This window comes from Chelon labrosus (genome assembly GCF_963514085.1).
Source record: "Chelon labrosus genome assembly, chromosome: 22".
Lineage (NCBI taxonomy): Eukaryota > Metazoa > Chordata > Actinopteri > Mugiliformes > Mugilidae > Chelon > Chelon labrosus.
Genome location: NC_140355.1, coordinates 10,626,514 through 10,652,865, shown reverse-complemented (window position 1 = coordinate 10,652,865; position 26,352 = coordinate 10,626,514). Strand labels below are relative to the sequence as shown.

Here is a 26,352-nt window from a genome sequence, read left to right as displayed (position 1 = left end):
CCCAGTGTCACCCCAGTGGAAAGATCCAACCATGTTATCATCGCATGTCACGGTTCATCTTCTGGATCACATCCTCCCCCTGCTGGCGAATATCTGAATTGCTACCAGAGAGAATTCCACAAACTGCTCTTTGTGTACTGCAGTCTTCAGCTTTGATACATCGTACCCAGGATCTCTATTATAAATTATATATATATATATTTAACAAAAAATAAAAAATAAAATGGGTTTTACAGTTTTGATATTTTGTCGTGCGTAATTGTAAAAGTCGACAGTGCAGTCTAAATGTCTATAGTTACGTGTTGACTCATTCTGACACAAAGTAAACTTGATTTTTTTGTTTTGTTTGTTTCTTTACTTTTTCTTTTTTTCCTTTTCCTGTGGTAAACGCTTGAGTTTATCTCCATTGCCTGCAGAAGTTTATGAACACTCTGTCCAAATCACGCCTCCATCTTTGGAGTTAGTTAGTCACGCTCTCTTCTCCCAGCGGAAGTTGTTTAGATCAGGTTTGGATTCGTTCTTGGAAAAGGCCAACTCCTACATGAAGTAAGGGGGCTGAAGTTTTTGGGAAAGCCCTGATTTTTTTTTTTTTTCTTTTCTTTTTTTTCTTTTTTTCTTGGAGTGCTGACGCGTCCAGCGGATACGAGCTGCCGCTGAGAAGCACCCTGGACTATTTCCCCTCACAGCCCTCCACCATGTTGCTCCGCTTTCTAGTCTTGGGGGCCTTGCTTTTCCACGCAGAGTGCTACTTTTCGGAGGAGAACTATCCCGAGGAGTCGAAAATGCAGCCTCCTACAGTGGTCATCGCTATCATAGCCAGAAACACGGCCCATTCGCTGCCGTACTACCTCGGAGCTCTGGAGAGGCTCAACTACCCCAAAGATCGCATCTCTGTGTGGTGGGTTTCCTGCATGATCTGCTGTCGGGCTGTTTGTACAGGGGGGGTTGGTCTCCTTTTTATCCGACTATAGCAGCCGTTCAAAAGGTCAATGGCATTTAAATTAGTTCGTGAAAGCAACGGCGTCCTACCCCTCCCCTGTTCCCTCTGCGCCTTTCTCTGCGCAGGCTGCCTTTCAGTGCGCCGCATTAATTTCCTACTCTGGATTGCTCCAAATGTTCCGTGGAGTTTGTCTAGAGCAGCTAGACTATCTATGCAGTGGTTTAACTTTGACGTAAAGTAACTCATCCTGTAAGTTAACCACTGGGACTTAGCTCAGCTGATTTTTAGCAGTGTATGCATCTGACTTACCCACCCACTTAAAATGTTTTTCCATCTGGTCAGATCATATAAGGTTGAAGTTTTCTGAAAATAAAATAAGAAATTCTTGATGGATGATGTAATTTAAAGGTCTGACTGTCAGCTAATCAGCTGAATTAAAGATATTTGATCCGATTTATCCAAAAAGTCTCTTAAAAATCCAGTCTTCCTATTGTCATCCTCCTAATTTGCACATTTAAATTGTCAAAGTGTGGATGTTGTCATTTTGGTCACCGCTGCTTCCCGCCAAGCAAAGGTTTACCGCAGTCACACTTCTGAAAATAACTCCAAAAGAGACATCCAATGCATATCTTAACCACCGGCTGCACTCCTTCCCTGTCCAGCGGTGACTGAGTTCGCCAATGTCCAAGTCCTCAAAAGTCAAAAAGTAATTCAGGCATCGAGAGAGATGTAGAGGCAGAGGACAGCTGCTCATTACCTTACATTCTTCTCTCCCTTTCTCTCCGCAGGGCAGCCACAGATCACAACTCGGATAACACCACAGCCATCCTGAAAGAGTGGCTGACTGTCATGCAGAAATATTACCATTATGTCGAGTGGAGGCCGATGGAGCAGCCCACGTAAGTCCAAATATAGATTAATGCATTGGATTTTATTTACTAGCTGGTATGAAAATACACAGCCGGTTGGGACACATCAGTAGGTGCACTCATGTGAGGAAAAGTCATCTTTCTTCCAAATAAATATTCTGGATGTGTTATACTGGTTAGTAACAAAATAAAACAACTCCCTTCCAAATGGTCCTGATCATAAGTGCGCTTTAAACATTGGTACTTGTCTTTCTTCTGGGCCACAAGACTGTTTTAACACACTTTTATAGCCTCTTAAGTTTGTCTTTTGTTCTTCGTGGCGTGGCCCAGAAATTAAAATGATTTTCCCCTTTGCATAATGAGGAATGATGCAGCTCGCCTCTGCTTGTCCTTAAGTGTGCGTGTCTGGACATCTGTCTGAGCTGAGGAGGCCATTAGTGGAAATTATTTGTGCTTATTCAGTCTGACCGAATTAATCGTCTGCAGTCATGAAGCCGTTCAGTCCAGCTGTTTTTAATCCAACTTTTTATGTGTGTTTTGTTCTGTATGCACAATACGATACCAAGCTTCCATCTTGTGCGTTGTTTTTACGTTTAATACACTTAAACAAAGATACATGCCAGCATTAAACATTTACGTATATACACCAGCACCAAAATCACCCTCTGCGTGCCGGAGCATCCTTGGGCGCATAAACAAACCCAATGTTGCTCCCGATGGCAGGCGAGCATCCAGCATGGAAGCTCCCAGCACTGGTGTAAGAATGGGGGATTGAGGAACATTGTTAAGCACTTTGAATATCACCAGCGTACAAAAATGCAAGCTTGGCAGACTCAACGCTTATTATGAGTCTGGTGACACGCCATTTGGATTTCTTTATGGGTCATGTGTCAGCCGACACAGAGAAAAAAATACCTCTGCACACAAGTGGATAGTCCTAAACCCAATCAGAGACATATAGTTGAACACAAATTCTGTTACTCTTCTGCCCATCACTGCATGAAACACCCGGCAGATCTTTGCTGGAGCATAATCAGTTCCCAGTGGAGTGTTTCCAGACCAACTTCAAAACATTTGCGGGCAGGAAGTTGGTCTTGCTTCTGGACTAAAAAGAAAAGAGAAGAGAGTGCATTTAATTTACCATTGCCATAAATAAAAAATTAAAAAAAATACTTTTTCTAAAAAGAATTATTGATGCAGCATGTCTCTGCTTGTCGATGTGTGTCAATCAGTGTGGGCTTGTGTCTGAGCTGAAGAAATCTCGAGTGTTTCCTCAGCTATAGATAAAAGCACCCTAACTCTGTATTAAATGATAGGATATGAAATGATATAGCCTGCAGTGATTTCTTTTCCTGTTTTTAGGTCTTACGCAGGAGAGCTGGGTCCTAAGCACTGGCCCAACAGCAGATATGAGTATGTGATGAAGCTCAAGCAGGCAGCACTCAACTTTGCCAGGAAACGCTGGGCTGACTACATCCTGGTACTTTATAAAATAATCTTTCTTGCGATAGCCCTGTAAGATTGATGTCAGTGTTTTGTCTTTTCCATTTATCAGATTGAACTTGCTTCTTGTCCTTTTCTGTTGATTAGATGAGGAAATACACTATACATTTGCTTATCTCTTTCCTCTGTTTCAGTACGCTGACACAGACAATATCCTCACCAACCCAGAAATGCTCAACCTGCTCATCGCAGAGAACAAGTCGGTCATCGCACCCATGTTGGACTCTCAGGGGGCTTACTCCAACTATTGGTGTGGTATCACTCCGCAGGTGAGCAGCGCCTCAATATTAGATTATACACCGATCAGCCATCATGTTATGATCACAGACTCTGATTATCTCATATCATGGCACCTGTCAAAGTGACTTTGACCAAAGTTTGATGGCTAGGTGACTGGACCAGAGCATCCCCTAATCCTCTTCTGCAGTGGCCTGTACCCATCAAAAGTAGTTCCAGGAAAAAGGTGGTGAAAAGAGGTGAACCGGTGAAAAGGGTCATAGAGCTGGCCTATGGGGTCCAACAGATGGGCTACTCTAGCTCAAACTGCTGAACAGATTATTGCTGGTCCCTGTCTACAGCTTAAAAGTGTCTACAATGGTCATGTGAGCACCAGAACTGGACATTGGAGCATTAGAAAATGAGTCACATTCTCTTTAAAGGGGAACTACTGTTTTTTACAACCTGGACCCTATTTCTGGCATAAAATACGATTGATTACTCACCCATATAACACCCATATAAAATTCGTAGTCCTTCGGGAGATCTGCGTATATCCATATAGTGGGAGTGACTGGGGCACCGAAATGCAGCATGCGACGGTCGGCTTGTTTACCTGTAATTTGCTACTGCTATGGTTTGTCCACAACCTCAGAATCAGGAAAATATTCAGCCATGTTGCAAAAAAATAGCAGTAGCAAATTACAGGTAAACAAGCCGACCGTCGCGGGTGCGCGCGGCGCACAGAGATGACATCATCCAGGTCAGAAGACATCATCTGGGGTTTGTAGGTCAATCTACAGCCCCCGATGATGATAACAGGTAACTCCGGATTCAATGGTGAATAGCACTAGCGTACGATAACAAAATATTGGTGAAATGAACGAGATTCGCGGCAGATAATGCGTTTTTTAGAGGCTGCATTTCGGTGCCCCAGTCACTCCCACTATATGGATATACGCAGATCTAAATATCTCCCGAAGGACTACAAATTACACAAAAGTTATATGGGTGAGTAAATGATGGTATTTTATGCCAGAAATAAGTTCCAGGTTGTAAAAAAAAACAGTAGTCCCCCTTTAAGTCATGTGGATGACCAGATGCATCGCCTACTTGGGAAACTTATGGCACCAGGATGCACTATGGGAATAAGGTGAGCCAGTGTGATGCTTACCTACATTTGGGTGCCTGTAAGAGGCCTAGTGGAGTCGGTTTTGGAGGTAAAATATGGCACCATCACAATATTAGGTCATAATATTATGGCTGATTGGCTGATTGGTGTATACTGTAAAGAGCACTTTTGAGAAAAAGTAAAAACAAAGTCGAGTCATGCTCAGAGTTTTATATATTCCTCCCTCTTTTAGGGGTACTATCGTCGGACAGCGGAGTACTTCCCCACCCGTCACCGTCACAGATTGGGCTGCTTCCCGGTGCCCATGGTCCACAGCACCCTGCTGATGGATCTGAGGAAGGAGGGCATGAAGAAACTGGCTTTCTACCCTCCTCATGAGGACTACTCGTGGCCCTATGATGACATCATTGTTTTCGCCTTCTCCTGCCGGGCTGCAGGTACGTTAGCGACCGACCACAAGATAACGATTTCACCAACGTGCAGTCGCTTTGCGGTGGAGTATTTGAGTAAACAGTAAACGTCTCACTTACTAATTCATTCATTTGTTGACTGACTGACTCAGAGATACAGATGTACCTGTGTAACAAGGAGCGCTACGGCTACCTGAACGTCCCAGCCAAACCTCACCACACCTTGGAAGACGATCGCATCAACTTTGTCCATGTCCATCTTGAGTCCATGAGTAAGAACGCACTGATTCACTATTGACAACACAAGGGGCACACGTTTCCAAATCCTTATCGTATCATTCACATCTGCATAAGTTCATGCTGTCTTGGTTTAGCTTCACTCACGTCTCCTGTTTGTCAAACAGTCGATGGCCCCCCGATGCATGCTTCTCGCTTCATCCACATGTTCCCGAAACAGAGAGACCTCATGGGTTTTGATGAGGTAGGCATTGTTCACACATCACTGTTCAGGGATTTCAACCACAGCTTGGGTGTTACGTGTCCTCTCTCGACGTTAGATTTGTATTACTAGTATTAAAATATCGTTCTTTTTTTGCCTCATCCAGACTAAATTGTGAAGCATGAAGCAAGTTGTTCTTGCATGAAGGAAGCACATGGTATAGTGGACTTGTTTGCTGAAGCCAAAGATGAGAGTTGAAATAGAGAATGACCGCCTGTCCTCCTGTCTCCAGATATATTTGATCAATCTGAGGCGCCGTCCCGACCGCAGAGACAGGATGCTGTTCTCTCTGAACGAGCTGGAGATTGACGTCAAGGTTGTAGACGCCGTTGATGGAAAGTGAGTACGCGCTCAGACAAAGGCTCAATAGGAAAACATCCGTGGAGTAGATTAGATGGAATGACTACTTTGAGCGTTTCCACAAGAAAGAGAAACGCTTTTGTAAACCTGTTGGTCTTTTATTTAGGAGTCCTGCTCATTTACACCGCCTCATTATTTCTCAGTCTTTTCATTTAGCTGCCTCTGTTTAGGTTTATAGTTACCTTTCTCAAGGGATGTAATGATTCGTCAGTTACTCACATAGGATTAAAAGCCTGGATATTACTGTTGGTTTAAGGTTAACTTCTAATCATAAATTGAGAAAGATGTTCATGCTATTAAAAAGGCTAAACATAATGCACCAAGGGAATTTTGTCATAATTTTGTCTTAAATCTCATTTTATAGTTTCGGCTCCATGCAACTCAGGTTATCCCTTTTAGTACTGCACAAGGTAGAGCACCTTTTTTTTCCCCTGGTGTAACCTTCGTATGTGTGTCTATATGCAGTGCCCTTAACAGCAGTGACATTAAGATCCTGGGTGTCGACCTGCTGCCAGGCTACTACGACCCCTTCTCTGGACGCACCCTGACCAAAGGAGAAGTGGGCTGCTTCCTCAGTCACTATTTCATCTGGAAGGAGGTGAGAGGTCATGCGGAAAAGATTCGCCCACGGCTCATATATGAAGCGTTAAAGCTATAGTGCAGAACTTTTGCCTTCCTGTTCTGGCAGTGGAAGTAGAAACACTGTCGGTGTGACCTGTGCTTGCAGAGGCATCTCCTAACAGTGCAATGCAATGTTAATATGGTATGTTTTTAACATATGATATTTATTTGTGATATTGTGATATTTATTGTTTTTTTCTAACCATCTGCACTTGGAGAAACTGGAGCTCACTTTCTTATGCATGCAACTTTTGATGCATTGTGTATGACAAATGCCTACATTTTCTCACTCCCTTTATTTTCCTCTTAGAGCTCTCCAACATGGAAAAGCCACACCACTGGTGCTGTAATTGGTAGTTAGTTGTTTTCTCTTTTAGATTGTAATCATTCCTTTGAACTCTGAGTTTCTTTTTCATCTGGTTCATCAGAAACTTTTCTTGGATGCTTCCTAGGTCATATTTCATTGTTGTTCGTCAGACTTCACAGAACCTTGGTTACATTCATAACCATCCTTTCTCCGCTGTATTCCTAGGCGTTATAGGCTACCCGATCTCCATCAATGCAGCTTTGCTCCCCCTTTAACTCTGGAAAAACATCAAAACATCATTTCTGGTTGATGTAAAACTCATTTCTAGCGGTGCACCAACACAGGAATGTTACCACAGATACCAGACAGACAACTCTTTTCTACTGTGAAATACAGAAAGATTTAATCAAACCTTAATCAAGATTGTGTGAAGTTGTTTGGCAACAGTCTGGGTCTAACAGATGGTCTTTTATGTGTAAAGATCCCGCTCTCCAGTGTCAAGATGAAGTCATTTCCTGGCCCGATTTAGTCTGATTTATAATGCAATGCAGAAGGCTCATGACATGTTTAGCATCTTGAAAATAAAAGTTGGTTATGATTGCAGATGAACTTTATGTCTGTTATAGAATCTGCGTATGAAGGTTTCCCCTCTTTTCCTCAGATGGTGGACATGCAGATGGAAAAGGCACTGATCTTTGAAGACGATGTCCGGTTCCAGGGCAACTTCAAACGTCGACTGCTCAGACTGATGGAGGAGGTGGAGCAGGTGGAACTGGACTGGGACATTATGTAAGCTACGTTTCATTCTTGCCGTTTTGGATTTAGGTTGTAATCGGCACTAGTGTGTGTCAAAGAATGGGTTTAGAAGAAATCAGTTGGAAGAAAAGTCCACTTTCAGGAATGCAGCATACATCATCTCTAGATGTAATAGCTTGACATCAACAGGAAGATGTTAAAAGCTTATTTTCTGTGTGTTTTGTAGTTGCCTCGTCTTTCTGATAAAACATGTGCAGAGCATGTGCTGAAAAATACTGAAGAAAAATAGTTTCCAACCTGTCTGGCAGCAAACTGGAGCAAATTAATGACAGCTTTTCATCGATCACATGTGTTTCTTTTTTCTCTGCTATTGCTTTTTTTTGTTGCCCTCTTTATTTCTCATACCGGATTTTTGTCGCCACAGATACCTTGGCAGGAAGCAGGTGAATCCTGGAAACGAGGAGCCGGTGGAGAACGTTCGGAACTTGGTGGTGGCTGATTATTCGTATTGGACGCTGTCGTACGCCATCTCACTGCAGGGAGCCTTGAAGCTTCTCAATGCTGAGCCGCTTTCCAAGATGCTGCCTGTCGATGAATTTCTCCCCATCATGTATGACAAGCATCCCAAGTAAGTATCACAAAGGCAACGAACCCACGGGCACTGATTTGATTTTTATACACATATCCCTACTACTCTGCACACACTTCAAGTCAGGTATTTGTTGTTTTCGTCTCAGGACGATATGTTGTTGACATTTTATAGTTGTTTCTAAATCATGTTCACGTTCAATGACTTCTATAATAAAACCTGTCTTTCAGTACTCTATAATCTCTGAGGCCTATAAAGATGAAACAGACCTCATAATTGCTAAAAACATTCTTTCCTATAGCTGCCTAAACTTGTATACATGCTTTATATTTAGCTTAGTTGTGTGTGGAGTTTGTAGATTAAAGAACTACAGTGAAGACTGTGGTTTTATTTCAGTGAGTTTCTCTAAAAAAAACAAGTAGTGCTGAAATAGAAAACATTCAAAATAGATCTTTAACGTTTCTGAACATTTTCACTTTTTACGGTGCTCAGACTTCGTGGCAGCGTGTTCCTTTGGGATTGATTGTCTGGATTTTGGACAATGTGGGCTGCCACTCTTTTAGGCTCGGTGTGACAGATAGACTTAAATAGCCAGTGTGGATTGTTTTTGATGGGTTTGAGCCGGGCGTGTAGTGAAAAATACACTTTCTGACATTTTTAGTCATGCTTGTTGCTTTTTTTGGTGGCAGTATACACCGATCAGCCACAGCATTAAAACCACTGACAGTAACATTGACCATCAGTGTTCTGCTGGGAAACTTTTGGACATATTAAAACCTACATAAATTAAATTAAAATGGTTCATAAATGACACAAAGACACTATGTCAAGGAAGTACCTGTCTGTTAATTCGATACAGTCAGTGACCAGAGAGGTGTCTTACTTTACAACGGTGGCAGTAACTTTCATTTTCTCACAGAGCCCCAAACAATTGCTTGGGTTGCCTGTCTTGATAGGGTACCCCCTGTCTTACTTAATCTTCTAGTTGAACAAATTACAAGTGAAATGTATTGACTTTCCAGTCCTGCTCTTCAAATAGTGTGATAGCTAGCAATAGCGCTGACCTTGCTACGTTATGCCTCCACGCTAGCTCGCTCAGGTTCACCTGAACCCAAATATGACCAAATACTACCAAAACCAGTAACATTTCCATTGCCTTATTGTGTTTTGAGTTTAACAATAAATAAATAAAAATCAATTTGCAGTATAAGCATAGTAGCATTATATTTGTAATCGTCTTTGCATTTAGCTCAAAGCACCGGTGTGCTAGCTCTAGTGTGGCTGTAGTCTCTTGGCTTCTTTTCTTTCATTCTTGACGGTCTCATATGTCATCTGGTAACAAACACACCGAATCTCTCATAAAATAGCAGAACATTTAGTTCCTGCCAACATCCCAAAAGCATCCCACTCCATCTCTTAACCCAGGCAGCATAGTTTTATGTGCAATTTGTGGTTTGTGGTATGTTATAAAGGTGCTGTGATGTGCATTTGTTGGAACACCTTAAAAAAAATAGAGTTTTTTTTCAGATATTTACTTCACTTCTAGACAGTTTTTTAATCTATCAGTTCTGACATAAATCCCTGCCCCCATTTCTAGCCCTAATATCCCCAACATTAGCCTCGACCAGACAACTGTTCTCATCATCAGGCACCGACTGTAAGAAATTAACTGCACCTTGTGCCACACCAGAAGGCTTGGCAGTGTTTGTGTGCTCCATCATGTGTGGAAAACTGGCTTATAGCCAGCCCACTTTCTCTCTTCCCTCTCTCTGTCTCTCCCTCACCTCTGTGATTCTAATTTGATATGCTTGACTACCCTGCTAAGAATGCACAACGACTGCGCCCCACACATTGGGCCTTCTGTCGCCCTTCATGCTAAGAGTAACTGAACTGTCTTTGAAATCAGCCTCTGTCTCCCTCTCTTGTCAAATTAGTGTATTCCAAATGGATCACAGAATATCTATTAAGTGATGTTTAAATTATACTTGTTGAAGAAATTGCCAAAAATGCACAAAATATTTAGTCTCTGATGCAGTTCTCCTGTAAATAGAAGGTTTTTTATTGTGACATTCTAAATGTGTTTTTAAGTCTCAAACGAATCAAACCAACAACATCTATTGTCACTGTTCTTCCTCTGCAGTGAGGACTACAAGTCCCATTTCCCCAACAGAAACCTACAAGCCTTCAGCACGAGCCCCCTCCTGGTCCAGCCTTGTCACTACGCCGGTGATCCCCAGTGGCTGAGCGACACAGAGACGTCAACCCTGTGGGATGATGACTCGGTAAGGACCGATTGGAGGGGTTCCCACAAGACCCTGAAAGGGGCCGCACCCCAAATGCTGTCAGCTGCCTACAGGGATGAACTTTAGTGCGGCGCAGACGTAGCCGCGGAGAGTGGGCAGGTCAAAAGGCCGTGAGGTCGGAGAGACAGATGCTGGGTGGAGAAAGCGTTCTCAGACTTTATTTCAGTCCACTCTGTGTCAATCCACTGACCTGGTCGCTGTCTTTTAAAGTGAACTTTGATTTTTATTATATTTCTTTTCAAAGCATTTTAGCAACTCTATGGTACTAGAATATTTTTGTGGGAAACGATAAAAGGGATGGTAATTATTGAGGCTGTTTGTAAAAACAAAAACACTTGTACAGATGTCTTAGCGTTTCAAATGCGTGAACTTGCACAACAGATTTTTCATGAAAGCAATCCAACGTTTAATTCTTTTTTTATTTTATTTTTTATTTGTTCAGACATTTAGTTGAAGTTGTTTCACCAAGACAGTTTATGTAGTTTGGATGTCGGACGTCTGGATGAGACACTTTTTGGTTAAATGTATGCTTGTGGCCAGGTGTGCTTGGGATGATTGCATGTTCATAACTGTACTCACAGAGCTTTTAATAGGAAACCAGAGAGGTGGCTTTCCAATGACTATTGCTAATCTGTTGATGACAGACTGAGGTTGCAATAGCTGCACTGTTCACAACTCCTGGAAAGAATGGACAAAAGTCTTATACTTTTATTGGTTTAGTTTTGTTTTTTCTATTTTTCTATTTTTATCTCAGTATATCTGTCCGTCTATGCATTTCTGTCTTTGCGCATAACGTCCAACAGCATCCAACATAAAGCTGCATGTAGACTAATCATGACTCATATTTCTCTTAGCAACAACTAATGTACCTCAGCTAGTATTTTCTCAGTGAGTCCAACACGTTGAATGTTCAGCCTTTTCAAAATGCTTCTTTTATTACCAGGCTATTGACAGATTAAAGTGTTTTTCAGTATCTTCGGAGTGGAGTTGTATGCGATACTTATCCATAGTTGTTATATAACATCTTTATTTAGAGAGGCAAACAGGGGAACTATCACAGAAGCCATGAAATTATCATCTATGGATGGAGTTCTGCAGCAAAATGGTGTGTGACTTATTTTTAACACATCACGATACAAACTAACGTGTCAAAGTCACACAATAACGCCAACAAACTAAACCAGCCAAGCCAGAAACTTCACGGAAAGCCAACTCTTCTTTTAACGTGGACTACTTTTTTTTTTCCCATGGCTGCATAAACTCATAAAGAGGAAATTCGACATGACTTCAATGTAATTAAAAAAATCAATTATCTTTGTCAAAGCATCAGTTTAACTGTAATTTCAGGTTGTCTAAATTGGCAATGCATAAAAAACTGTATAATAATTTAACAAGTCAGACATAACATTTCATATCATATAGTATTATTTTAGGCAAGGTCCAGTAATACAAGCAAACTGATTAAGTGTGTGTTTGATATATTAGCATGTTGCTTTGGTTCATTTGTCCAGTTTTCGCATAGATTTGTTTTGAGGAAAAACTTCTCTCATTTTTTGAAACATGACCGTTTGTGCCTTACAGCAAAAATCTCTAAAACATATCTTCTAATGGTATTTTTTGTAGCACCAGTGGGATTCAGGGATGTTTTCTAGACAGAGTTGCATTGCAAATAACTGATTGTTGTGACCGAGATGTCCTTCATGTATTTAAAATACAAAGTAGAAATCTCGGCACACTCACACTCCATTCAAGAGAATTAATATGGTCTGATTTCATGTTTTTTTTCTGCATGTTTCTTTGCCTGTAAATGTCTTAATTTATTTGTTGAGTCTGTTGCGATGTGGTCGACACATGATGTACAGCATGCAATCAAGGCCTTTCAGTCTCTTTCAGTGTGTTTCATACATTTGTATTCATGTTATACATCAGAATGTTTGGACAACAGGACAGCAAACTGTTCAGATGTTAATAAAATGTTTTTACTCTTTTAATTGTCTAACTGTGGTTACTTCATAAATCCCAAATTTCTTGTGGCTAGAGCTGTTTATGCAATTTAACAGATGTTGTACTGACTTAAATTCACCACAAGAGGGTGCAATATTCAGTGCAATAAGCACCATACTACCTGGAAACGGCTAAACTTTCCCATATTTGCACTTTTGTGATGACTAGTTAAGTTACAGTAAATACATAGTGTAATTGTATTGCTACTCAGTAATGGATTAGAAATAACATCTTTGTTTTACTTCCATTAAAACGGGTTAAAATCAAATCATATTTATCCGGCTCTGTTCGGCTCGATGTGAAGAAATACGTGAAACTTTATACCCTTATTTTAAAGAATTACAACGTATGTCACGCTGCTATAGAGAAGAAAATGTGATAATAAAACTTTAGAATAACCTGCTTAACCTAAAGTTACTTTGATGAACTCCAAATAAATGTCAGCTGTTCTTGAAGAATTTGGTTTAATGTGACTACAAGAACCATGGGCCACAAATAACTTACAGAGCAATAATGGGAATCTCACTATTGAAAAATATCGCCAATGTGAGGCCTTCAAAAATATTTCCAAGGCATTACATTTAACATGGAAGACAGTGACAGCAGTCATCAGCAAGCAGAAAATGTAATGGCACAACAGAGACATTATCAAGAAGAGGGGTCCCTTCAACAAGAAGTCATATTGTTCGGGAAGGCAGTTAAGAAGCCAAAACAACATTGTAGGAGCCGCAGTTCTTTCTGCAAAATCAACAATAGCTTGAGCACAAAACGAGTACTGTGATAGGGTCAGTGGCTGCCTCAAGTCAAAGTCAAGTCAAAGAGTCCTGAGAGGGGGCAGAGCAGGTAGCATGTTCAGCTTCCTGTATCCTTGTCCTTGAGTCTACTTGTCCTCGCCCAAAGACTTGCCAGTCTCCTCCCTGATGGCAGCAGACTGGGGAAGATGTGTGTCGGGTGAGTGGGATAATGCAGAGGGGTTTGCGGGTGAGACGGGTATTGTAGATTCAGCTTAGTATTAGTTAAGGCCGCTATGGACTTTTTATAGCCGCTGTAAATCTGCTGACTTACTCAGCCGATCTAGGACCTGCCGGTTTTTGTAATTGATTAAAAGCTTTAGTTGCACAATCAACATTCGTGTTGCATTCTTGTTGTGGCCACACAGATTATTTTCGCACGCTCTGAATTAATCATGCTTTTGTAACTAGTGATAACGTCAGAGGAGGACCGGTTCCTGAAGCAGCCGTAGGCGTCCTCCTCCGGCAGTTCCTGTCTTTCTCAACAGTTCTGACTTTCATTTACTCTGGTAAAGTTTAAAAGTTGATCTTATCTGTTAATAAAACTTTGCCCCAGAACTTTTCTAGCTTGTCTTTGTGTTTCTTGGCAAAATCTGAACAACTAGAAAGGTGAATTCAAGCCCCCATTACTCTTTCCAGTCCAGTACCTTTTTGTGTGTATATGCATGCTCAAGGAAAACACCTGTGCACCTGTTACACCCATCAGTCACCCTGCTTTCCCACACCTTAAAATGATGGCAGTAAGCCAACCACACAGCCATTACTGTACGGTAGTTAAACACATGTAATCCCCTTAATGGAAGCTGATTTGACGTTGCTTTCAAATCCAAATACCTCAAGATAACGGCAACAAACTTAATATTTCACGCTACTGTTACCATACAAGAACACAGTACTTTAGTTTATTCTGCTTCAACAATTAGTGCCCATATTAACCCATGTTTAATCCAGCTTTTCCCCACACAGTTACACGTCAGAGCACGCATGTTTAACCTTGAGCATTACCAGAGCTGTCTGCACATGCAGTAGTCTGTGTGATATGCACAGTCTTATTTGTCTTTGGATCGTCAAATCACAGATCAGAATGAATAAAATGCTACTGAAGTCATGGTTTACATATGTTCTTATAGTCATGGTGTTTGTGCAGGCATAGCAGACCTCCTTATATGTATGCTGTACTAAATGAACTGTTCAACCGCATAAAAAAAGTTTGAGGAAGACAACAGAGTACAAAGTTTCCTGTTTCTTAGTTTCACGCATGAAGTAGTACACACCCCATACATAAGATAGAGGGACAGGCTGCAGCTCCTACATTCAGCTCCTGTCCTGCTCAGGGCTGTCTGAACTAGATTGAAGCTCCTGTCACAGGACGGAACCTAAACTCAGCACCTTATTGGCTGCTGATGAGGGGGTGTGGATTCATGAGGTCAACTCAGCAGGCAGAGAAACTGCATATGGCTCAGGACTGCAGAGCATACAGTTTCATAATGCTGGACATGCTGGGCTCTCCTCTCCTCTCTTCTGTGCAACACAGCTTTAAATCTAATGCTTTTCACAAACAAGCTAGACATAAGCATGCATTATGTTCTATATTAATCTGATGTTCTACTTCTGCTTGGTTTGGTCTCCGGGCCTAAAGGAGTTTTCAGCGGCAGCTGCGACCCCGACATCCCCCAGCACACGAACACACACAGATTTAGAAATCAAACAGAACAAACTGACATTGTTTTCTTCCTCTGCAGACTATGTGAGCGTTTTCAAAAACGATGGACATGCTTGCACATGTAAACAAAGATCCACGAAGACTTAATGATCAGTGTGTTGTTGTTACATTTATTAAAACCATACACCAGCCAGCACACTCTGACCTACTGGGTTACTATTTCCCTGCCATTTTATTTATTTATTTTTTGCTATTTCCACATGTGCAAATATTTGCTGCAGTTACATCCTTGCAAATATTCCTCCAACAACAACCAACCATATTTATTTCCATTCATTTATTTAATTTTTAAATTACTGTTTAGTTTTTTTTTTTCTGTGATGCTTCTGCACAACGTGGGCAGGTCATTTGCAGTGATCTGATTTGGCTAACCTAATTTATGATAGCCTGCCCTGTGCTGCGTTGACTGTGTATGTAAGCATGCCCATGACTGTAGCGCGGCGTGGGGAGGGGTCGAAAAAGCAGGAAGTACAGCTGCGCTCCCGCTGCAGCTCGCTGTCTGACAGCTTAACTGCAGCTCCTGTCCTGGGCCACAGCAGCAGCGCTACCTCTCTTTGGTGTACGGAACTACTCGGCCATTTTACTCCTGCACTCAGGCTCCTTCGTTGAGCAAGTAGTTCTTTACCCCCACTTTTTTTTTTTTTCTTCTTGCATCGCTTTCTGGGACAGCCAGTAAGTAGCCGGAACTAGTGTAAGTGTACATGTGGATCTACTCTCGTGCACCAAAGTTACTGCCTGGTGCAGCTTGCAGGGCTGGTGTCGTTTTGCACGGAGCTGTTAGTGTCAGTGTGAAAGATCACATGCAGCGTGTTATGCCACGTTACAGCTGCTAAAGGCACCTCTTTTTCCACGCTGGAGTGTGTCCATTCAATCTGTCACGCTGTTTTGGTCATATGTTATCGCACTGCAAAATCACGAACGAGCGACTTCTCATGTGCTGACTCTGTTGCAGTTTTTACGCACGTCTTTATCATTGCTTTTTCTTTTCTCAGATCTTTCTTATCAGGTCAAACTGTTGCATGTTTCATATGTGTGAACTTATCTCGTCTCGCTAAACCTGTCCGTCACCACACACTTCACTCGCATGAATGTTTCTCTGTAGCCCGTATCTATAATATCATCCTGTGTATGTCTTTGGTGAGGTTTTAGTTAACAAATCAGCTGATCAGTTATTTGTGTACTTAAATGTGAGTTCACTGTTCGGGGCATCTGATACCAGCCTGATCTGAACCCTCTGCAAACAACAACACTTTTACCTTCATGCACAACAGTGACAGCCGCTTGTCTGTGATAAAGTGACACTCTGAACCTTGATCCCCACGCAGGAATTTTTGGGAATGTTTTCAGTTTGCAGTCAACCTGAAAAACTTGTCATGTTTGTTTTTTAGAAAAAGTTGCACTGTGCGTGACTTCACTCCAAAACCTTAGATTTTCTGCAGCCTGTCTGTGACCATCCTCAGGGGCCATGGCCTTCCTCGGGAGCGCAGTTCGGCGAGTGGTGCTGGCAGTGCGGCCTCCCCTCTCTCCTCTGTGTCGGGCAAGCGCTCGGTCCTACAGCTCGGAGCCCACCAAGGAAAAGAACGTCCCCTACGAGAAGACGCTCAAACAGGAGGCCGGAGCCACCTCTGGACCCACTAAGCCTTTGCCCAGGTTAGGTCCATGGACGGATGGAGTGATGCATCCCCCTGAGATCTCATATTGAGATACTGGATTAGTACATGAATGTGAAAATGGTGCAGCTGGCGTAGGAATAATCTAATGGTCACTTTATAACCAAGCATAATTTTATTCATTAGGTCAGTTGGCACATTTCTTTTTAAGTCAGTTAGTTAAATGAACAGGGCAACATATTGAGAAATATGAGACAATTGATGTCCTGGAAGAGGAGGGAAACAAAGTCCCTTTTGCTGTTGTGTTCCTGTACAGGTTAAACAATCAAGGCTCAATGTGTCCTTTGTTAAATGTGTTAGAGTTAAATTTTTTCAGCCTTTAGTCAGAGCCTTGCCTTTTCCTTGTTTGCCATCCCTTAATCAGCTTCTTACTGTAATGCCATATTTAGCCAACAGATATGAGGGTAGGAATACATTTCTTAATCTCCTCCTCTTTAAGCAAGATTGCAGTTGTAGTCCCAACTTGAGAAACTATTCATTTTTTATTTTATTTTTTCATTTGACTGTTTTGAGCTCCCTGCCCTACATTGAAATTAATTCCCTCACCTAACCTGTTGTTACCTGCCAACTGCCCCCAGGTCAGCCGACGCGGTGGTGATTGGAGGAGGCAGTCTGGGCTGTCAGACCGTCTACCACCTGGCTAAAATGGGGATGACAAACGTAGTTCTGCTGGAAAGAGACAGACTGACCGCTGGCACCACCTGGCACACTGCAGGTAACAAACTGTAGGAGTACATACAGCTATTATGGAGTATGTATTTACCTGGCATGGTACATGCTGAAATTGTAGCATCCCAGTAACCCATCCCATGCACATAATATTTATAATGAGTGGAGAACTTGGTTGTGCGTGTGAGTGTTCACATTCTGTACACAGCCTTATATCTAAGGTTATTTTAACATTCATCTGTTTACTAGGCCTGCTGTGGCAGCTCCGTCCCAGTGATGTTGAGGTGGAACTTTTGGCCCACACCAGGAATGTGATCAGCAAAGATCTGGAGGAGGAGACGGGTCTCCACACAGGCTGGATCCAGAATGGAGGACTCTTCATTGCCTCCAACAAGCAGAGGCTGGACGAATACAAGCGCCTCATGTCGGTAAGTGAGGAAGGAATAGCAGCATGATTTGGCCGAGAGATTAAAAGGTATCATGGGACAAAAGATTTGTCTAGCATAGGTTTTGGTATAAATGAAGTGCTTATATAGCCTGACATAGGCAGACCCAGTTCTTTATGTGTGTATGAGTCTGGTAACAAGCCATTTAGATTTCATTATGGGGGAAGTTCCAACTGATACAGAGAAAAAAAATACTTAACTGTATATTCCCACAACAAGCCAGAGCCATTCTGTTGCTCAGATGACTTGTATGACATTTGTTACTATTCTGTCCATCAAATCTACCCAAATGATTTGACTGGCCTGGCAGATATTTGCCAGGACATGATCAGTTCCTAATGGACCGTCCTCAGACCAACTTTCCCCCACAAAAATGTTGTAAGCGAGGAAAGTTTGATGCAATTTGATGAAATATTAAATTTGAAGAAGGCAATCAGAAATGATCAGTCATGGAGTTTCACATAGGCAGGAAAAATATTTTATTAGAAATATACACAGATCAGCCACAACATTAAAACCATTGACAGTGGAGTAAATAACATTGACCATCTTGTGACAATTCAATGTTCTGCTGGGAAACTTTTGGACCTGGCATTCACGTGGATGTTACTTAGACATGTACCACCCACCTAGACCAGACCAGGCACCCCCACCCCATAACAATGACACCCCTTGATGGCAGCAGCCATCCCCAGAAGGATGCAGCCTGACACAAGCATACACACAAAAACCGTTTAGGAACAACTCAAAAACACATGAAGAACAGCACAAGGTGTTGACCTGGCCTCCAAATTCACTAGATCCCAAACTGATCAAGTATCTGTGGGATGATCCACCGAGGACCCTCCCCTCAACCCAAGGCTCACATCAGATGGCCCGTGTCCATTCTCTGTTGAGTCGGAACTGTTTTGGAGGCACAAGGGAGACCTACACAGTATTAGGAGGTCATAATGTTATGCCTGATCAGTGTATCTTTCTGTTTTCTGCTCACCTAAATGTCTCTGAAAAATGCCTACATTTAGCTTTTTTTGGCACTCATATATGTAATTCACTGCCATAAGATGTGGTTAATATAGCTTTAAATGGTTTCCATGGCAACAGTCATGGTGTCACCGGGTCCACTACAAAGTAGGTGGCAGCAACTGCTTGAAGGGTTTTTTTTTTTTTTCCCAAGTACACAAGAGGTGACTTGAGAAAGAGAACGTATCACTGTGACAGCAGTGAGGCAGCCATACAGCAGGGATTTATCTTGTATGAAAAAAAAGATGCACGTCTAGATGTCTTTCTTGACACATTTAGGCAACAAAAGGGTCTCATAGGTCTAAATGCCTCAAAGAACAGGATGTCTCTTATGTATCTGCATGTAAATGTGCTATATGTATCTGTCAATGAGTAATGGATCATAAATAATGGCATTATTGAGGTAATGAACTCTGTACCCACTGGGTACCACAGAACGGCATGTTTAAACATGATGAGTGTGCCATACAGGCTCATCCACTACAGCAAATGAGGCATTACATGAAGCAGATTTCGCCCTGCTGCTACTCTTCATGACTTTTGAACGCAAAGCCAATTGGAATTTTAATCGCTTAATACGAGGAGGTGGCACATTAGTGGGAAAGACTTTGTTGTGTGCCTCGATTATGTGTGTTCAAAGTTCACTTGAGACATCACATTATCAGTGCGCATTGTACAACTAGTCTGACCACAAAATAAAAAAGCGGCAAAATATGTCCACATCAGCAAACATTGATAAAAACTTAATTAACGACATGCTGCTTTACAGCTTTACATAACTCAGCACATCCTGCAGCTGCTTCACATTAGGAAAGATGGTGAACTCTGTTGCTTTGGAGGTTTTATTATGAAGCAAATGTACTTTGTTCTACCTGCAACAATGCTAAGCAAACAAAAGACAAAGATACTGATGTGTTTTTAAGTCCTGACAGATTCTTATGCACATTTTAATGCAGCATAAAACAGATTTTTTTTCTAATGAATCCAAAAATCAATGTAACAAGTCGTCTGCTTCTTTTTCCCTAGCTTGGTAAAGTTTATGGTATCGAGTCCCACGTCCTGTCGCCCGCGGAGACCAAGGATCTGTATCCTCTGATGAACGTCGATGATCTGTATGGAACCCTGTATGTCCCAAAAGATGGCACCATGGACCCCGCGGGAACCTGTACCACCCTGAGCAGAGCGGCCTCTGCCAGGGGAGCCACGGTAACCCATCTGGTTGTTTCTGTATGCTACTGTGCCGACCCCGATTCTTTCTAGACGCATTATGTTTTCAGGTTTAATCTGTACTTGCTGTACTGTACTAATCTGACCCGATCTTGCGAATGCAATATCTCTGAAACATCTCAAAGAAATGTCTTCAGTGTAGAACACACTAGAGAATTTAAATGGTAATTACGACCAAATCTTGTAATGTCTAATAACATGATAACATCATGACATTTAATCCGTAAAAGGTCTCACGTTAACCTGTGACGTCAAAAATAAAATTCCTTTGGAGTCTTCTTTACACCGAGTGTATTGTGAGTCTGGACCAACATAGGTGTAAACCGTGTCTTGACTGGTTGGCTGCAAGGTGGTAATTCTACTCTTGTTAGATCAGTTGGTTCTATTTTAGCCATGGATATACATTACAGCACATAGTATGTGATACAGTCCATGTAATTGCAGTCTAGTTGGTCCATTGGAAGCCATTGCAAAGTTTGATCTACTATTTTTAGTTTTACTGCAAATTCGCCCAATGATCTGCTCCTCTGAGCTGCCGTCAGATTATTTGGGTGACATAACTCCGTGCGGTGTAAAAATAGCACCCTTATCTGAACTGGAGTGTATCTGGAGTGTACACTGCCACTCCACAACCTTGTGCACAGCTAACCATTAATTGCCGTTTTGAACAGCAAAGGGCTTGAATGGCGGAGAAAAAACGTGCTGCATAACGTATTCACCATGTTCGCCTATGTGCTCCCGTTATTTTTAGGACGGTCAGTACTTTCATTGCAAAAGCTGGGTCCAGACTACTGCTTTTTTTTTTTTTTTGGTCTTATAATAGTGGTTACTTTTTGAGGAGATCACCGCAGTAACTGACTCTGCACAGGTGCTGGAGAGCAAGACATCCAAAAATACACTCCCAGAAACAATGGAAACAAAGAAAACCAAAGGACTGAATACATGTCTTTGACAGGTGCACTGCAACACTGTGATGTGAAGGATAGAGAACAGAGTTAGGACAAGTACGCAATGATAGTTTCAACATTATAAAGTATGAATTGGAGTAACAACAGCTGTCACACAAGTGTTGTTGGTTCAGTAGACGTCAGTCACACTGCAGAAAGAGCAGTGGTGGAGGCCTCACACAAGACTGAGTGGAGCATATCAGCATGTCAGCAAACATCTCCATATTGTCCCCTTTGAATCAGGTGATCGAGAACTGCCCTGTGACTGGTATTCAAGTGCGAACGGACGACCTCGGGGTGAAGAAGGTGAAGGCGGTTGAGACCCCCCATGGGACCATTGAGACGCCTTGCGTGGTGAACTGTGCAGGTGAGATGGCAAAGAGGCTTGGTGTTCAATTTTTGTTTTAGTCAACAGCTACAGGCGTTCATTTCTCCGCGTACCTGCAGGTGTGTGGGCCACCAAGCTGGGGGACATGGCTGGAGTCAAGGTTCCTCTCATCGCAATGCATCACGCCTACGTGGTGACGGAGAGGATTGAAGGCATACAGGTAGGGATTTGTGTTCTTTATACCACATAGCTCAGTATCTCAAAATGTGCCTCAAGGGGTTTTACAATGTGTACAGCGTCCTCTGCCTCTAGAGCATCGACTCTGAAAATGGGAAAAAAAGGATCAGGAAGAACAACTGAGGAAGGATTCCTCTTCCAAAATTCAGAGAAACGTGCAAAATAATTTACAATGTAAACGCGAAAAGACACTGATATGAAGATTATGATCCAAGAGGCCATCCAGCAGCTTTCAGGTCGTGACCCACGTGGCAGCCACAACATCATACACATAACCGATCAGCCACAACATTAAAACCACTGACTAGAGAAGTGAATATACGTGGTGTAATATGTTGTCATGGCAGTAGAGTAGTGTGGCAGTTGTTGCAGTAGTAGTAGTAGTTGCTATTGTGTGTCTTGTCAGCATATACGTGGGACGAGGAGAAACGGCATTTCACGCCTCTGTATGTTTTCATTAACATATTGTGAAAATGACAATAAACACGCAAGGTGTAAGGAAATGGAAAAGGCTGCGCTTTTCAAATGCAATATTTCTTGCTTCTTTGACTCATACAGACTCACAGTGTTGCTTTATGTACGATGAAAATGATTTGCTGACCTGTGCTCATCCCCTGTCAGCATGTAATTGCAATTGTGGGGTTTCTGTTCTGATACTTTTCGGGCTGGGTGCTTCCTTTTCCGTATAATCAGTGTTAAACGTAATGTTTTTGCAATACGGCAAAGAAGCTTGACGTTTCCATCCGGCTTTTAAAAAGCCCAGATAAATCATAATGATGATAGATTCCACATGTACCATGATCATGTCACTACTACTACCTGATTATATTCCATTATAAGGGCTAATGGAACCTTCAGACTTCCTCAAAGGCAGCTAACGTCAACTTACTGTTCATTTTATTATCTTTTTTTGTCTGTAATTGGCTAATATGACCAAGAGGGGGCATTGTGACCAAACAGATTTCAGCCTGTAATGGTCCAGACCAGAATGAGTTGCTTGTTTGTGTGAAGAGAAAATGGGAGATTGATGCTGAGGACTCTGTCTGACATGGCTTGTGTACATGGTCTTGTGCATGTTAGTCTTTTGTTAGTGTACTCATGCGTGACTGCGCTCGTCCTCTAGAGGCCGGCGGTTTTCAGGCGAGCTGTCAGAGCCTCCCTGCGTTGTGTAGTTTCAAGAGGAGCTCAACACTCAGCACTACTGCAACATCATGTGCAGAGACGCCGGCCCACGGACAAAGTGACACGCTCGCACACTCTGGTGTCATCGGGAAATCTGTTCCGCCGGAGTGTGCAAGTTGTCAGGTCAAACATTTCATGCTGACCGCGTGTCGTGTCTGTAAGCGTCTGACAGGAAGGGTCTTTACTCTGGGAGGCTGTGGTGGCTTTAAATTTTAAAAATACCACCGGAGTAGCTGCTGTATGTTTTTATCTGTGTGTACATGTGCACATGGAGGACAGTAGAGTGTATTGCTCAGTGTTCTGTATTGATCACATGGGGTAAGCTGCCAGACTGAGTGCAGAGGAAAGGAGCAGTTTGGCTTTTGTTATTTGCGGCGAGCCGTTTTTTTGAAATGTCAACTTGCTCGCTGGTATTTTGGTTTCGTACCCGGAAAACCAATTGACTGTGGAAAGAAAAAGCCCTTATGACAGAGCGGATACAGATGAGACAACAAAGTGTAGCTATTCATTAAACACTTCTGCGTGAATGTAAACCGACACACACGGGGATGAATGAATCTCTCTGCTGTTTTTTTTTTTTTTTTTTAAAGATAATTTCATGGTAGGTCAGTAGCTGAGATGTGATTCATAAAGAAACACTGTGGTTAGTTAAGGTATGTCATGCTGTGTGCCAAAGATTTGTACGGTTGTTATGTTCCGTATTGTATTCCCTCTTCAACATACAGCATATATAAGAATAGGTGTTGAGTGCTCTTAGTTTCCTTCTTCAGAATAACGCTTATGCTGAAATTAGCATTAGAACTATCCACTGTTCCATAGTGAAACTGAGTATTTGCTGATCCAGGTCCATACACCGATCAGTCACAGCAGTAAAACCACTGACGCACTGACCATCTTTTGACAATTCAGTGTTCTGTTGGGAAACTTTTGGAGCTAGGATTCATGTGGATGTTACTTAGACATGTACCACCCACCTAGACCAGACCGGGCACCCCCACCCCATAGCAATGACCCTCCTTGATGGCAGCAGCCATCCCCAGCAGGATGCAGCCTGACACAGGCACACACACAAAAACGGTTTAGGAACAACTCAAAAAACATGAAAAACAGCACAAGGTGTTGACCTGGCCTCCAAATTCACTAGATCCCAAACTGATCAAGTATCTGTGGGGATGCACTGGAACAAGCCTGATCCACAAAGGCCTCTCCCTTCAACTCTTCTGAGGACACCCTCAGAAGGCCCATGTCCATCCTCTGTTGAGTCACGACTGTTTTGGAGGCACAAGGGAGACCTCCACAATATTAGGAAGGTGGTCATAATGTTATGCCTGATCAGTGTATATTGCCTTTTCATTTTGAAGAAATATTTTACAGTTTAAGCTGCCAGAGTTATTCATTTTGTAGATAAAGATTGAAGGTCCTCCAAATCCTTGTTCATTTTGAAAATTTAAAGGCCACATAATTACTTAAAAAAAGACAAAATGTCAAAATGTCGATAAAAACTCTTATTATACAGTTCTCTCCACATATTTTTTGATGTCTGCTGTATTTCTTTTTAGTATTTTAGCTGTTTACTGAGACATATTCAAGTTATAGTGTTATATAACTGGCTCAAAATCAAGACTCTTCAGTATCCATGTCCAAATTCGAAGGTTTAGGAATTAAAACCATTTTCATACACAATCAAACAAACAAATTAACCTAATCATATTTTAACAGCTCAAAAAAAAACTTGTATTAGTGTCTGAAACTGTATATCCTTACTCGATTGTCTACTGTAACATCCTTCTACTTTAATCTCTGCAGAACATGCCAAATGTCAGGGACCACGATGCGTCGGTGTACCTGCGCCTCCAAGGTGACGCCCTCTCCGTGGGCGGCTACGAACAGAACCCCATCTTCTGGGATGAGGTAAGCCTGAATATTACTAACGATTAACCTTCTCCCTCCCTGTCAGTGGCTCTGATACTGTGGGAAGACTCACGTATTGACCGACTGTGTGCCTGAGCTGAGCGGCATGACATAACGTCTGTCTGGTTTGACTTGGGGAAAAAAAAGACAATATAATAAAAAAATCTAATACTTCAATTAGGAGGCTCAATAAACTCTAATCCTGTTTATATGCTTCTTGTTCTGTGTGTCATTTTGACCTCATCTCTTATTTAGTCTCTGTGCTGTAACTGTATTAGCTTGGAGGTCAGAATGCATTCATAACATCACTCACAAATCTCTCCGTGTGCGTTCCTGAATCTTTTTCACAGTGTTGGAGAGAAGTATGCAGATCTTTTTTTTCAAGCAGAAGTAGCAACCTACCAACACCATGCAGCTCAGTTAATAGGTCCCACCCCTTCTGGTTGACCTTATTTTGAGGCAAAAAATTAATTTTAGTCATAAGTGAGGGAGAATTTTGTGATTTTGAAAGAGAGAGACATTGTGATATGAATTACAATCATGGTGTTTGTAGATTTACAAATAATATTGTTGGAAGCGAAGAAAACTGCAATTTGTTGTAAAGATGGTCGATTCAAATGTACTGTAGTTTTGTGTGAAACCACTCAGTATACTGATATACATCGCCAACACCGACATGGCTATCATGGCCAAGAGTTATGACGAAGGTTTTGATGGCATCACTTACTATCTGATAGAAATAGAGAGCTATGGCAGGGACAGGGAAGAAGACTGGCCATAGGTACAAAAGAGATATCTACCATAAACTACCTTGTTTGTGCAATGCATCTCATTTGTGTAACTTTGACATAAAAATAAATGGAAAAAAATGACAATTGGCAGTTTTAGGTGGAGACAGGAGGCATGTGGACATGGTATCCAATCCAACTCTCTGCAATAAAAATAAAAAGCTTATTTCCAAAAATGTCTTTCTGCATACAGAAAAAACAACAAACTGTATATAATAGTCTATCTCACACATGTCAAAGTCAAGGCCTGGGGTTTGGAGTCAGTTCTTAATTTTGGCCACCTCTCTGATGGAGTTTGACTCCACCGTTCTATCTGGCGGTGCACTGAGGCAATGCTTTTGGAAGTATATTAAATGGAAAAAGAAGATATGGACTCACCATGTTTGGTTGGTTCTGTAGAAAAAAAGTCTGGGTATCAAATTCTCGTCAGACTAAAGTCCACCTACACAATATCAAAAGGTTATTAGTATCAAAAACTAATACTGAACTCGCGCTGAAACTCCCTTGGCTTGTGAAAAGAAAAGATCAAACATCATGCCCTTTCATTTTTTCTTACAGTGAAAAGTTATTATAGAAAAGCATCGAGTACTGTATTGTGATCCATCATGAAACTCTTACACTCATTGCCCGCCCACTGCTGCTCATATTTCTTTTCTAATAGGCAGATTGATGAGTACAAAGTCATGCATGCCCCAGAGGGGATAAACCCCATTTGATTTTAATGATCCCGTACTTTAAGCACCACCCACAACAAAACAAATAGTTTTTGCTCGACTACAGGTAAAATCTCATTTACCGGAACATGTATTTTGATAAATTTCTAGAGGCTTTGAAGACCAATAATTCAAACAGTGCTTTGGCAGCTATACAAGATAATTGTACAGGTAGTTGTTCCAAGCAAAGA

The 26,352-nt window shown here is 41.9% G+C and overlaps 2 protein-coding genes across 5 annotated transcripts in view; both read left to right on the top strand.

The window, feature by feature from the left end:
* The first annotated feature begins 293 nt into the window (after positions 1-293).
* On the top strand, positions 294-12,496 carry cercam (cerebral endothelial cell adhesion molecule). Its single transcript, XM_084572746.1, has 12 exons — positions 294-898; positions 1,729-1,839; positions 3,172-3,289; positions 3,447-3,581; positions 4,893-5,097; positions 5,223-5,342; positions 5,475-5,551; positions 5,802-5,908; positions 6,395-6,527; positions 7,519-7,646; positions 8,038-8,241; positions 10,343-12,496. The coding sequence occupies exons 1-12, from the start codon at positions 696-698 to the stop codon at positions 10,569-10,571; spliced, it is 1,770 nt and encodes a 589-aa protein (XP_084428872.1). The 5' UTR covers positions 294-695; the 3' UTR covers positions 10,572-12,496.
* A 2,865-nt stretch (positions 12,497-15,361) lies between these two features.
* sardh (sarcosine dehydrogenase) overlaps positions 15,362-26,352 on the top strand; it is a 42,383-nt gene continuing 31,392 nt past the window's right edge. For 3 of the 4 annotated variants that reach the window (XR_014699740.1, XM_084572298.1, XM_084572296.1), the window contains exons 1-8: positions 15,362-15,714; positions 16,484-16,673; positions 17,272-17,408; positions 17,612-17,790; positions 19,855-20,034; positions 21,246-21,369; positions 21,450-21,550; positions 24,556-24,660. Coding sequence is in view for 3 of the 4 variants with exons in the window: in XM_084572298.1 (XP_084428424.1) it covers positions 16,489-16,673; positions 17,272-17,408; positions 17,612-17,790; positions 19,855-20,034; positions 21,246-21,369; positions 21,450-21,550; positions 24,556-24,660 (1,011 nt within the window). In the remaining variant the exon portion in view is untranslated. The remainder of the gene's footprint in view (positions 15,715-16,483; positions 16,674-17,271; positions 17,409-17,611; positions 17,791-19,854; positions 20,035-21,245; positions 21,370-21,449; positions 21,551-24,555; positions 24,661-26,352) is intronic. The other variant, XM_084572297.1, reaches the window with a different exon arrangement.